Here is a 13,684-nt window from a genome sequence, read left to right as displayed (position 1 = left end):
GAAAGAGAGAAAGAGAGAAAGAGAGAAAGAGAGAAAGAGAGAGAGAGAAAGAGAGAGAGAGAAAGAGAGAGAGAAAGAGAGAAAGAAAGAGAGAAAGAGAGAGAGAAAGAGATAGAGAGAAAGAGAGAAAGAGAGAGAGAAAGAGATAGAGAGAAAGAGAGAAAGAGAGAGAGAGAGAGAGAGAGAAAGAGAAAGAGAGAGAGAGAAAGAGAGAGAGAGAAAGAGAGAGAGAAAATTTATCCGGCTCAAGGCGACAATCCTTCTCAAGCTGATCAGCGTCGCACGACCGACCGACCGACCGACGAGCCGCTCGGAAGCAGGCAGGCGGGAACGCTCGCCTGCACATTTGCTCGTTTTTGCGGGACGTTCGTAGAAAAGATACAAAACGGTGTACAAAACGGTCTAGACGCAACGGGAGCCGCGTCTTGGTTGCGGCGCGCTGATGAAGCTCTTCCGCTGACTGCGTGTGGACAGCGCATACGTAAGTCTGCATTTTCCTCACCGCTCGCTAAATTTTAGCGCTTCTTGCAAATTACAATCTCACGGATTATTTTCCATTAACGCAGAGAAGAATAAAATGATTGCCTCCTTTTTTTTCCTCCCACTGCTATTGTGACTAAAAACTGCCAGGTCAATCACGCCATTTGTTGTAATGCTTATTATAACGGCTTCTGCTGTTGTTTGTTCGGGTCGTCCGGTTTTCAAAGGTCAACGAACGCCACATGTAGTTCTGGACGTGCGCATAAAAACTGTCTCGTCATGTGTGCCCCTGTATGCAGGCGATGGTGCCGAGTCGTGTTTGGATCTGATGGTTTGGAGGGCAAACTTAAACGGATTAACCTCGGCCGCCCAACACGGCAGGTCCTCTGGGCCAAGTCCAATCACCTGGCTGGACGGGGCCCAAACGTTTGTTCCAGCCACAGCGGAAGGATGTCTCAAGATCTGCGTTAAGCTCGGCGCCACGCCGGATGTGCGTTGGTGCAATGGTCGAGGTCCTGCTTTGACTCTTCCTGAGCAGACGACGTTCTGTGACTGTCATCACGTTTACCGGTGTCACGCTTCACCCCGACATCTTCAAATCCAAATGATCTATGGTGTTGTTTCCCGCAAAGATGAAGCATCGCGGGACCTCGAGGGCAGCGGTCAAGGAGTCATTTGGAGCAAAATCCAACATGGCCAGAGACATCGCTCATCCGGGCTTGGAGACCGCCGGCACATCCGTCGTAATCCTCACTTTGCGCTCGCTAGTCGTCTGCTACTTCCTGTCCCACTCTGAAGCTTCGGCGAGCTCGCTCGGCCCGGAGCACGACTACAGCGCCGCCCCCAAATTTGTTTGCATTCCCATTCCTCCAGACGCAGACCCCAGCTGCTACTCCCCACCGAGCGCCCCCCATGGGCCCGGTGCTCCCCACGGGCCCAGCGTCTCCCACGGGCCCAGCGCCAACAGCCACAACGGCAGAGTTCTGATCTCAGATGAAGCCAAAGCCACCATCCTCCACCTCCGCGAGAGTCTGGTCAGGCAGAAGGAGACCATCCTCGACCAGCGCGAGACCATCAGAGAGCTTACGGCAAAGCTCACCTTGTGCGAGGGCTTTGGTGGCCACCACAGCAATGGCCACCGCAGCAAACATCACGACAATCACCACGTCAACCATCACGATGACCACCAGGAAAGTCACCACGTCAACCATCACGACAATCACCACGTCAACCATCACGATGACCATCACGATGACCATCACGATGACCATCACGACAATCACCACGACAACCATCACGATGGCCATCAAGGAAGTCACCACGACAACCATCCCGATGGCCACGCTTCGCACCACGGCTTTTATCATGGCAGCGATCATCGCTTCTCCCATGGGAGCCACGGCTCGGAGCCCCATCACTGGGATTCGCGTGGCAAACACGACTCCTTCTCGCCGGAGCAGACTGGCAAGACCCTTCAGACGTTGAAGGAGCGTCTGGAGAACCTGCAGGTAAGTCACATGACAAATCCGCCTTAGAAATGTTATGTCCCACACAAATCACTTCTCAAGCCCAGTCGACGAGATTTTGGTCTCATAGGCAGCTCTCAAGGTCCCTTTTAAAAGAGTCTGCCAATCGGCTCACGTGACTGTGCCACAAATGCGCTGAGATCCGACCCAAAGGTGAGGGGCAAACTTGAAGCCAAGCCAGGATTGCTCCCTCTTCTCACCACGAGGGGGCGCAAGATGATGCCGCGGCCAATTAGCCTAATCCTGCCTGATGGGGCTATTAATTGCAGCATGCGCTGGCAGGGAACAAAGCCGGATTTTCGGGTGAGAAAGACGAGGGCAAGCCAAGGAGACTCAAAAGCAACATGGCCGTCCATTTTCTGTCTCCTCGATGCTCCTCGGGCGCAAAGTCTCCTAACCCAAGATATTGATGAGCCGTGGGAGGGAGTCAGACAAGCAAGATAAAAATAAAGGCGAGCCTTGCGTGAGGGCACCAAAGTTGCAGTGACAAAGGAGACAAGAGTCCGCTAGTATTTTTATCGGGGGTCGCATCAATCAAAAACCTAAGACTGTCTTGGTGCTTGTGTGTGCAGGCGAGGAATTCATCCAGCTCCTACTCCAGCTCCTTGAGAGAACTCCTCCAGCGCAAGATCAACGCTCTGGAGGAGCAGCTGCGCAGCTACTACAGGGACCACCACGACGACCACCACGATGACCACCACGACGACCACCACGACGACCACCACGATGACCACCACGACGACCTCAACCACGATAACCACCACGCCGATCATCACGATGACCGCCGCGGAAACAGTCGCCACGATGACCACCATAGCGGTCACCATGGGAGCCGCCACTACGACCACCACAGCGAACACCACACTCGCCATCATGACCCTCACTATGACTGGCACGGCGATAGGCGCCATTCCGTTCGCTACGCTAACCATCGCGGCGACCACCACAGCGACCACCATGGCGACCACCACGGCGATCACCACGGTGACCACGACGACCACCACGTTCCTCGAAGACTTCCTTTTAGCAGCAAAGAGACAAGCGCACGTCATGGTGAACACAGCAAACTGGAATCCGTCCTCAGCCAGTTGCACCACGGCCACTCGGAGCACGGTGAGTTAGCATGTTAGCGTTACACAAACGCTCCTCACAAATTTTTTGGGACATTTCGTGACGAAGCAAAATTGCACGACAAAGTATTCCCGGCCCATTCGGCGCTGCATTGTTTTCTGCGGCGCCTCACTCGAGCAACGGCTTCCATTGTCAAATGATGAAGCGAGAGCTCCTAAATTGCTAACTCCAAGTACAGGATCACATAACATGTATAACATATGAGATGTGGCCCGCCGGTGTCGGCAGGAGGCCACAAGAAGCTCAAGAGCGCCGGTGCCTTCCTGCTGGACTTTCCCATGAGGACCAACTACCTGTACGCCAGGATGAAGCACTCGCCGGTGAACGAGCTCTTTGCCCTAAGCATTTGCCTGCGCCTGAAGGCGGCCACCGGCGCCGGGCCAGGGGTGGGCACGCCCTTCTCCTACGCCGTGCCGGGCCAGGCCAACGAGCTGGTGCTAATCGAGTGGGGTGCCGATCCCATGGAGCTGCTGCTCAACGACCAGGTTGTCCATCACAGTCCCTTTTAGATGGCCTTTCAAATTAGCCTCTAACTGCTAGCAAATAAGAGCGTGACATTTGAGGCCAGCTACAAACGTTGGTGTTGGTGGTCAAAGCAGCTTCATGAGCTCACGGAATGTAAATATACCAACAAAACATATGGCTGGCTCAACGACTGCTAATGGAATAAATGCTAAAAGTAGGATAAAAATGCTAATATGCTAATAAGCATGCTAGCACGATGCCAATACATCTGCTTAAAGAAAACAAATTGAAATAACATGGGCGTGACTACGTTCAGTAATGCTCAAGCGTGCAAACAAAATGTTACCCAACAGGCGGTGACTCTGCCCATCACGGTGGCTGACGGCAAATGGCACCACGTGTGCGTGACGTGGGCCACGCGGGACGGCGTCTGGGAGGTGTTCCAGGATGGGACCAGGAAAGGATCGGGTCAGAACCTGGCAGCCTGGCACGCTGTCAAACCAGGAGGGATGTTTCTTCTTGGACAAGAGCAGGTGAGACAGACATCATGCTATCATGCTAATGGAAATGTTAGCAAAAATGCTATTTGACGCGTTGGCATTACCTGTACTGTTCACGCAGGACACCATGGGCGGCCGCTTTGACGTGACGCAGTCATTCGCCGGCCAACTGTCGGACGTGCACGTGTGGTCGCGCGTGCTGACTCCGTCCGAGATCTATGCGCAGGCGTCGTGCGGGGCCCACCTACTGGGCGACGTGGCGTCGTGGGAGCAGGAGGGCCTGGAGCTCCACGGCGGACTGGCCGAGTTGCCCTTTGACCCCTGCCACTGAGGTCCGCCGCTCGACTATGTCCCATGTTGAAGCGCGGCCGCCGCAGTTTCTTGTTTCACCTTTTCAAGCCAAAGACTCGGGGCTGGTGAATTTGAGCGTCGCTTCAAAGCGTAACTTGCCACCTAAACTCGAAAGGCTAAATTGCTAACGTGAATGGCCGACATCCGTCTCATTGCAGACTTTTGCACGGTGACGTCGCGTTTCATAAATGGAGATGGTGGCGTTTTCAACCCAACTGTCTCAAGATTCCGCATAATTGGATGAGGTGATTGCGTAAGCGTCCGGTCAACGCTCGCCATCCCAACGTGTCACCGCGCTGATGGCCGACATACCCTCAACCACGTGTAGCTTACACCGGAATGATCCTTTCTAATTCTCGGCTCTCGCGCAGTCAGTCGAGGTGATGGCATTTGTTAACTGGATTTAGCAGCACTTTATTTTTTTTAAGGTTTTGTATGATTACCAAAACACTGAGTGGACAAAATGTCATTTTTGATGAATGTGAGAATTTTGTGATCGATTTTGTTTTTTGCTCTCAAGAAAAGCTTTCCAAACTTCCACCCTTCAAAGCACTAATCCTGTCATAATCAAATAATCTTGTTTCAACATGGTTTCTGCCACAAGATGGCGCCAAAATAACAAAGGAGGTAGGTTCCATTTAAACGAAAACGAAAAAGAGCAAATATGAGATTTTGCCAAAATGAAAAAAATGTGGGCACCTTAAATCATGTGGCCATGATGATAGTGTATGTTCCAGATGATCACGACCACATCTCCAGTTGTAAATAATCCTTTAATAGAGGGCCAAATGACAGATGAAATATTAATATTGATAAGTGGGATTTTTTTTCTGTTCATTTTTTTTGACAGAGGACCCGTGAGAAAAAGGACTCTCTCCTCCTCACCTCCGGTGCACATAGTCTTTATATTTACATTTGTGTCTTTGGATGTAAATAGGCAAAATCATTTGCAGTAACAGTGGACGGTGAGTTGCGTCTAGAGTCGCGTGTAAGCCAAATGATAATGTAAAGACACTTGTCCATTTGTCACTATTTGAAATAAAGTCTCATTTGAACAACGGTAAAGATATGCAAAGCGTTTTTCAAGTGATGTTTTTCGATTCAGGCCAGTGTGACTGTTTTGTTGCCTGTGCCTCGCCTCGTCAGCTTCTTGCTCATCGTCTTGGCGCTTGACAGTGCTAATTCGGCTAGCCAGGTAAACTACGGAGTTTGGAGGACCCTGTCCGTCTGCTCAATTCCACTTTTATGTGCTGAAGGGCAAATAAACACCAAGAAAGCAAGCTGAGAGTCTCGTGAGCGTGGGAGTTTGCGAGGAAGACGTCGGTGAAGAGCGGGGTGGGAACTGAAGGTGAAGTTGAGGCGGACCGAAAGTTTGGCTCAGTAGAAGAAATACACTGAGGACACAGAGCATAGGACAACATTTAGTGTGTGTGCGTGTGTGTTGGGGAAGAGTGGAAGTCAAGCGTAAGACTCACAGAAGATGACGCCCAAAAAGATGACGCCCACCACGGCCATGATGATCATCATCTGAAACAAACACAAAAGGCAACAATGTCAAAGATCCCCACGTAATTGAGTCCCTTTAAAAAGGTTATCAATTGCTTATATTTGCCACAAGAGGGCGGAAAAGTACCACTTGTGCCTTAAATCCTCAACTCCCTCCAAAATACTTCCCGATTAAAACCACCAGAGGGCGGCGAAGCAATACAGCCACGTGACAGGCTTTCAAAATGAGTGTAAAGAGTTCAATGAAGTATGACGTTATTAGGAGAAGGGTACAAACGACGCAGAAAACTCTGACATCACATCCAGAAGGGATGAAGGGGGGAGGGAGGGGCGTGTGAGATTAACAAGGGCCCACGTGTGCGTGTGTCGTCGTTTTATTTGCGCATCGATGCAGGCAGGAATCGCGTTGCAGCTGTCAGATTAATCCTCAGAATAATCCTCATCGGGATTTGGAAATTCCTGCTCTCCGCCACTCAAGCGCTGCTGTGAGCTGCTGCGCCGGAGGCCTCGCGAGAGCCTCGCCACGGAACGCGCGGACAGAGCAACACGAGAAGTGGAGGTGGCAAAACACTTTATCGTCACCCGTTTTTGTTCAGGTTTAAAAACCAAAACGAATGGACAACGGCACAGACCTTGCAGTTCTTCCACCAGTACTTGTTCTTGAGCTTGGCGGCGCTGCTCTCAAACTGCGAGGCTCCGGCCTGCAGAGCGTCTGCACGGTCGTCCAACTCCGACAGCTTCTGGTCACGCTCCAGAACTTTGTCCACGTTCACGCGCATGATGTCCACCACCTGCAACAGAAGGAAAAACTAACTAAAAAAAAGTTTGGAGCACAACTCATTGCACAATCCGCTTTTGTGGATGACCTCCATGTAAAATAAAGGGAGGGGGGGGGGGGGGGAAACCGGACACCCAATGACGTGTCCTGTCATGATAACAAAATGTGTGACGTAAGTGTCTCTGACCTCGTCCACCTGCGCCTGCGTCTGTTGCAGTCGCCTGTTGCTGGTCAAATTGGGGGCCGCAGCCGGTGCTCCGCCTTCGGGATCGGTCGCTCCCGGGGTTCCTGCTGCGTTTGAAGTGGACCTGGGGGTCGGGGAACGACGTGGGGCAAAGGGCTCAAGATTTGTAGACCCACACATTTTTCTGTACATGTTTATCTAACACTCGATGCTCGACTGAGTACTCTCCTTCCATTCTTGGAGAAATGGTGATAACAATAAACGAGAAACATTCGCCCGACAGCCAACACACATCAACAAATGGGCGCAGTCAAAACATGTGCTATCGCAACAAAGTCTTCCTGTTTGCATATAAAACAAACATTGAACGGTTTGACGGACAAATAACGTCAGGCACGCAAGTCAACTTTGAGCTTTTAAATTCATTTTATACATCAAAATGTTGAAATGATGCTGTACTCACATCTCGGATGCGCGATGATGAGATAATCCAGTCCGGGACAGACCGCGTGGGAGGAGGTTGGGCCGGGGGATTTAAAACCCAACACAATCTGGGAGGACGAGTGCGCCTGCGCAAATGCACAGCATCGCCCACACTGAGGTCTCAGTTGACTAAAATAAAAAAATGCAATATCAAAGTTTCGTGACAATAAATATATTTTTACCTACTTGACAAAAGAAAGTGTAATACATAACACTATATTTTGTATTATTTCTCAATCCGTTTTTGTCGTAATTGATTAGTTTTACTCTGGCGCCACCTGCTGACTCAAGTCTGACTGCATGGAAACACTTTTTCCTCTTTCGAAAGTTTTACACTCCCTCTCCCCCCAAAAAGGTTTTTTTTTTCGCCCACCAAGAGGGTGACCGGCTCTTGGTGACGCAAGAGCAGCCACCCACTTATTCCGTCATCAGTACGTTTGCGTATATGTGTGAAAGAGAGCATCGCGGGGAGACCAAAAAGTGACTGGTCGTCAATGTCAAACAGACGAACAAAAGATGAGTCGAGAAACAGACTGGTCACCGGACAATTTGACAGGGCTCAAATGTGGACTGGTCGCTGCAGCACATAAAGCAAAAGTCCGAACGGGATAGACTTGAGTGAGTCTAGTCTGGAGTCCCAGACTCAAAGGCCAAAGTCCAGAACTGCGAGGCGGACGTGCAAAGCACTAGCCCATTGCCTGCACACTAGACAAAATCAGAAAAGCGCAATCAAAAGTTGATCAACTCGTTGAAACTCATCTTCACCCACAAGTTGTCACCATGGTTACTATAGTCCTCGGCTTGACGACGTCACGGGTGTGCCATTCACGCTTTGGCATTTTCATCTGATTTGCAACGAATCTCATCGCGTTGCTCGTTTTTTTTTTTTTTGTCGCGCCGACTGTCGCGCATGCGCATAAGGGCGCATGTGACCACAGTGAGGGCGTGGACGCGCGGAAGAGGAGAGCGGTGCGCGCGCGCGCGCACGCACGCACGCACTCACGACGCCGCTTCGTTGTGACGGCCGAGGAAGAAGAGAAGGAAGAAGGGAGAAGCCGCGCGGAAGAGGAGGAGGAAGATGGACGCGATTGCCACGCCGTGCGCGGCTCACTAGGGCAACATGGGCTGCATCGGATCCAGAACCATCAGTAAGACGCGCCTCCATGTGATGTGACGTCAGCGTGCGTGTTGCGTGAGCGAGAGGATGCGGGCACACAAAGGTGCCCAATCTGCCGTGATGCCACCTCACGCTCCCTTTGGGGTGTCTTTTTCTGCTAGCGCGTAGGAGCGTGCATGCGTTACCATAGCGGCGTGCGCGCGCCAAGAGACGGGCGGCAAGGGGCGACGTCGTGACGCGAGAGATCCCCGCCTTGACATGCAACCTAAGGTCATTGCATCCCCACCCCTCCCTCTCCACTCCTCACCTTCTCTCGAGTCTCTGACGTGCGTCACGAAGACACGTCATCAACTAGAGACACGCACGCACGCACACACAAGAGTAGGATGAGTCAGAATGGGGTGCGTGAAAACTCAGGTGTCATCCTGAACGCAGCATAAGGAGGACACACGCGCGCGCACACACACGTACACACACATACACACACACCTACACGCACACACCTACACGCACACACAGTGTCCAGGTGCGCTTTTGGGATTAACATAAGGAAATGGATTGCATTTGTTTCCCTCATAAGGACGTCACGGCGCAATTGGGTTCATGTCCCTAAAAGGTCAAGTGAGTGACATCATTATGGCGGAAACTGCCAAATATGGTTACTTCCGTAAAAGGCAAGTGAGAAACGTCACATGACATCGTCGTGGGGTGTGTGGGTTCCACCTGAGCTCTCGTTTTACTTTTGAATGATTTTGTCATCATCATCATCATCCTCGTTGTCTGACAGTCATCATCATCGGTTTTGTCATTAATTGTCGTCCTCTTCAACACAATTGTCATCTTTCTCCTCTTTGTCGGAAGTCATTGTAATTGTCATGGTGATTGTCGTGATCGTCAGCAGTGACAGTATCGTCGTCATGCCCACGCTCATCTTCATCATGCTTGTTTTTGCCGTGACCTTGCCGGGGGTGTCGTCTTTCAATCCCTTTTGTCGCTTTTGCTGTCATTTTGCTTGGGCCGTCCGTCTTTCCCGCCTGTCTGATCTCCTCCCATTTCTTCTTGGCCTTCATCTTCTCCCGCAAGTAAATAAGGCCGCCCTTCCTTTTCTTCTGCCGAACCCCGCCCACTGCCAGACCCGCTTGTCTGAGGAAATGCGTCCGCCGACTTTCAGACGACAGCGGCCGGCGTTATAAATAGGACGGCAGGACGGAGGCTATCAAGAGGCGGAGGAGAGACGGGACAGCAAATTTGGGTCAGCTCTGCAACCTGGCGTCTTGAGGCCTGCCCGGCGTTCCGTGTCGCGTCCTTCCTGGGGGTTCTGCCTTTCCTGCCTCCGGTCCAACACCGTCGAGCGTCAAGCTCCCTTTGAGTGCAGAATGGAGATGCGCGACATGGTCCACGTCCAGGGCTCGACCGTCCGCCGACCACCTGGCTTTGCTCGTCTTGCCTTCGGGAGCCCCCGTCTGGGTGCTTGCGCTGAGTAAATGGCCTCCAGCCTCCCCTGAGGTCCAGCATGTCAGATGTAGTCACAGAGAGCACTCCCTCTGAAGAAGACCTCCACACACACACACACGCACACACACACATACACACACACGCATGCATGCATACGGTCGCTTTCTTTCTTGAGGTGTTGATTGCGACGCGAGCCGAATTTGCCATGTCGGCCCGGCAGGCTTGTTATTGCTCCGCCTTCCGACCCAATGAAAGGCGAGCTATTTATAGGCGTGGATGTAACCCGGTGGGAAACGGCGGCTCGATCGATGGCAGAGGAGCGCAACGCAAATCTGAAATGTGATTTTCTCTTGAGCTGACACTCGTGATTCTTCCTCCTCCTCGTTGCGTGCACGTGAAGGTCACGATTGAAGGTTGATGATGTCATTTATCTGGTCCTCTTTTTGCGTTTGCAGCAGCCGATGCCGCGCCGGTGCGGAAAGACGGCGATCAGGTAAATGACGGCCTGCGCCTTTTGACGGCAAAAGTTTCGGTGTCCTTGTTCTTTCCTCTTCTAATTCCTCGCTCGCTTCCCGGTGCTCTTGCCTGCCAGCACGGCCGTGCTGAGTTTTCCTGGGAAGGAATCAATGTGAGTCTTCTCCTTCGCCATCATTCACGAGATGTTAGTTAACATTAACTAGCTACTTTCCCTGTCAAGGTGTCACGGTGCTCATCTTCTATTTGTGTTCTGCTTCATCTTCCTCCTCTTGCTCTGGTTACGGTTCCCTCACAGCTATCCATGGAGGACACCACGTCCATCCTGCCGCGCCTCAAGAGGAAGCCGCCCAACTCGTATGGCATCGGCGCCCTGGCTAAGTCGTCTCTGACAGGTGTGTCAGGTGTGTGTCTGTGCCCGCTGGTAACGCCCACCCCATGTCGCTCGCCTCCGCCTGCTCCCCCTGTGCTCCTCCGTCAACTTCCTCAAGACTACTTTGAAGAGCTCAAATGTGACGATTAAAACTTCTACTGATGGCGGCGGCGGCACTAAATGCCGAAATTGCCCGTAATTAGTCTCAGCCTTGAGCGCTGTCAAGCCTTGATGGAGCAGCAACAGAGGGAGGAGGCGGAGCCAGGAGACAACATGGCCACCCCGGTCGATGCCCCCCTCAAAAACACACTCTTCTTTCATTGGCTGACGTCAATGACATCATCATTGACGGCCCAATCAGATTGGCAGCAAAAGCAAAGTAAGCCTTTACCTTACTTTGAAGCCGAGAAGAACGAGTCGAGCGTCTCGCAGGCGGGTCAGGACACTCTGTCACCCCTCGGTGCCGTTGGTCCGGTTCTTGCGGCTCGTGTGGTGATGTGTCTGCTGGTGGCGCTCCCGTCCATGCTTTGTGCTTACGGCTTCTTTTTCCCTTGTTCGCACCATTTGTCCACAACGCTGCATTCTCCGTGAAAATAGCAGTTGGCACTGGAATGAACAGAACATTTAACTCAGCCTACCATATTTCACAAGCGCTTCATATCATTCCAGCTTCAAACCGCTCAACCCATTTGGACCCATTTTCCCACTCCTTTCTCATTTCAGGACCATTTCTGAGGTCAAAGTGGGAGCATCGCCAAATTGCCAGAGTTTGGCGAATAAGTTCCCAAACAAGGACCCCATTTACATAATGAGCTCCTACTTGCACATTTCTCCACTGTTGGAAAGGATTTCAGCTTCATTTTAACAATTGCATTTGTGACACACAATTTCCCTTCACTTTCAACTCTTCTGGTTCCAGTCTGGAGTTTGGATACTTTGTGTTTCTTAGCGGTGCTCACGTGAGCTTCCACGCTGACGTTCCACTTGTGTGCGTGTGTTGCGGGATCGCTCACCTTCAGGCGTGACGCGCTCCATGAAGGACAAGGTGACCAAGCCCACGGCCATGGCCCAGGGCCGCGTGGCCCACATGATCGAGTGGCAGAGCTGGGGCAAGCCGTCGGCGGGGCCGCTCGGGGCCACCGGCCGCAGCAACCTGCAGCGGGAGAAGGAACGCCGCATGGAGAACGACGCCTACAGCGACCTCAGCGACGGCGAGAAGGAGGCACGCTTTGCCGCCGGCATCATGCAGCAGTTTGCCATCTCAGAGGCTACGCTCTTCGGCTGGACCTCCATGGACGACAACCTGGCCGCTGACTCGTGCCCCGGCAGCGTGGCGCACCTCAGCGACGTCAACCAGGACAGCATCACCAGCAGAGGTAAGCGGCGAGAGCGACGCCAGTTGTTTTTCTGCTTTTTCTGTCACACCAGTGTATTTTGGTATTTTGTCTCGCTGATTTTCTCTTTGTGCGCCACAGAGCATGTCCTCCACCACTCCTCGACAGACGTGTGGCCTCACACGTACGTGTCGCAAGGCCTCTACTGCCTGTCCTCGGCCGACGCATGGGAGCCCATCACCAGTCAACCTTCAGGCGTGGCCTCGCCGGCCGCGGGCTCGTACATTATGGCACCAGGTGGGATGCCGTCTGTCCGTCTGTCCGTTTGTGTGCTAAAAGACTAGCGTTTTCCAGGCAGCGGCGCGGGCATGACGCCAGCCGAAGGCTACGAGATGACGATGGGCGGCTTCCTCCAGCAGCAGCAGCAGCAGCAGCAGATGAGCCTCCAACAGCACAACCAGCTGCAGCACCTGCAGCAGCTCTACCAGTACCAGCAGCAGCAACTGGTGCACTACCAGCAGCAGCAGGTGTCGCCAGCACCACCACTCCTCAAAAATATTTTGAAGCCGCTATGTTGGAAAGCTTTTTCTTGACCGCTCTTGTCTTGTCTTGGTGGCGACCAGTCGTTGCATAGCGCCTCCCATTCCCTCCAGGCCACACCCAACAGCACCATCCACAGTCTGGGCCCGGCCACACACCCGCGCCTGGCCGACCTGTGGGAGGCGGCCCAAGCGCAGCAGGTAGAACCATCGGCGGCGCCCTGGCCAAAAGGGGACGTCGTCTGAACGTATCCGCGTTGCAGGCGGAGCTTGTCGGCCAGCTGAGTGGACAGATGGCGCAAATGGTGGCCAGCGGGGACGAGATGGACAACAACTTCTTTGGCTACGCGGAGCAACGGCAAGATAGGGACGACGAGGAAGAGGAGGAACTCATCAGGGTGAGTGACATCAGCGACCGGTTTTTGGACATTTCACCAGCCGACCTGCGGTTCCTGTGCGGCCAGGCGCAGGAGGTCACACTAACCTTGGAGTCCAAGCCGTGCCCTCTGACGCCTTCACCGCTGCGGGAGGACACGCCGTCCACAAGAGGTCCAAGTCCGGGCACGCCGGCCGAGAGGATCCCCTTGTGTGTGACGCCGTCCCTCGTCCAGTCGCCGGTTGACAAGAAGGACGACGACGCAGACCAGGGTGGCGGCGGTATCGCCTTGGCCGCCAACTGAGACAAAAAGTTCACGTCAACACCAAAAAATACAATAATCAGTCCCAATATTATCTCGCTCTTACTGAAGGAATAACCTGCGGGACATGTGGAATATTAATCAAGCAAAAAAAACAAAACATTTTGGGGGACCAAAAACCAGCGGACAGGAAGTTGAAGAAGCAAAAGCATCGCAATAGAAACAATTAAGCATGAGAGGCGGGACAAAGGCAAGCTGCCGACAAGAAGAAAGAGGAGGAGGACGTCCAACACTGAGTGCTCACGCCAATGTTACAAAGTCACGACATATCCAAGTGCTTTTGATAATAA

At 52.7% G+C, this 13,684-nt stretch overlaps 3 protein-coding genes across 17 annotated transcripts; 2 read left to right on the top strand and 1 right to left on the bottom strand.

Annotated features, from left to right (window-relative positions):
- Positions 1-204: 204 nt before the first annotated feature.
- Positions 205-5,522, top strand: LOC133144679 (uncharacterized). The gene is made up of 6 exons (XM_061267544.1): positions 205-481; positions 780-1,988; positions 2,579-3,119; positions 3,366-3,622; positions 3,956-4,135; positions 4,224-5,522. Exons 2-6 carry the CDS (start codon positions 1,092-1,094, stop codon positions 4,431-4,433), a joined length of 2,085 nt encoding a protein of 694 aa, XP_061123528.1. The 5' UTR covers positions 205-481; positions 780-1,091; the 3' UTR covers positions 4,434-5,522.
- Positions 5,208-11,977, bottom strand: LOC133144716 (vesicle-associated membrane protein 2-like). 2 transcript variants are annotated; one of them, XM_061267617.1, is made up of 7 exons: positions 11,837-11,977; positions 11,220-11,429; positions 7,385-7,533; positions 6,925-7,045; positions 6,592-6,750; positions 5,929-5,980; positions 5,208-5,847 (listed from the first exon to the last, which is right to left on the bottom strand). In XM_061267617.1, coding segments are annotated over exons 3-7 (351 nt in total). In that variant the 5' UTR covers positions 7,387-7,533; positions 11,220-11,429; positions 11,837-11,977; the 3' UTR covers positions 5,208-5,830. The 2 variants fall into 2 exon arrangements, with proteins under 2 accessions (XP_061123601.1, XP_061123602.1); XM_061267618.1 differs by lacking the exons at positions 11,220-11,429; positions 11,837-11,977 and adding an exon at positions 8,174-8,304 and having other exon boundaries at positions 7,385-7,490.
- On the top strand, positions 8,342-13,376 carry LOC133144687 (uncharacterized). 14 transcript variants are annotated; one of them, XM_061267567.1, is made up of 10 exons: positions 8,343-8,552; positions 8,683-8,791; positions 10,432-10,469; positions 10,569-10,604; positions 10,749-10,854; positions 11,843-12,199; positions 12,299-12,454; positions 12,512-12,684; positions 12,781-12,897; positions 12,960-13,376. In XM_061267567.1, exons 5-10 carry the CDS (start codon positions 10,755-10,757, stop codon positions 13,374-13,376), a joined length of 1,320 nt encoding a protein of 439 aa, XP_061123551.1. In that variant the 5' UTR covers positions 8,343-8,552; positions 8,683-8,791; positions 10,432-10,469; positions 10,569-10,604; positions 10,749-10,754. The 14 variants fall into 14 exon arrangements, with proteins under 14 accessions (XP_061123546.1, XP_061123545.1, XP_061123551.1 ...); XM_061267564.1 differs by lacking the exon at positions 8,683-8,791; XM_061267568.1 differs by lacking the exon at positions 10,569-10,604.
- The last annotated feature ends 308 nt before the right edge of the window (positions 13,377-13,684 follow it).

Source organism: Syngnathus typhle, linkage group LG20 (genome assembly GCF_033458585.1).
Source record: "Syngnathus typhle isolate RoL2023-S1 ecotype Sweden linkage group LG20, RoL_Styp_1.0, whole genome shotgun sequence".
Classification (NCBI taxonomy): Eukaryota; Metazoa; Chordata; class Actinopteri; order Syngnathiformes; family Syngnathidae; genus Syngnathus; species Syngnathus typhle.
The sequence above is the reverse complement of the archived record's forward strand: the minus strand, read 5'-3'. Positions and strand labels throughout refer to the sequence as shown.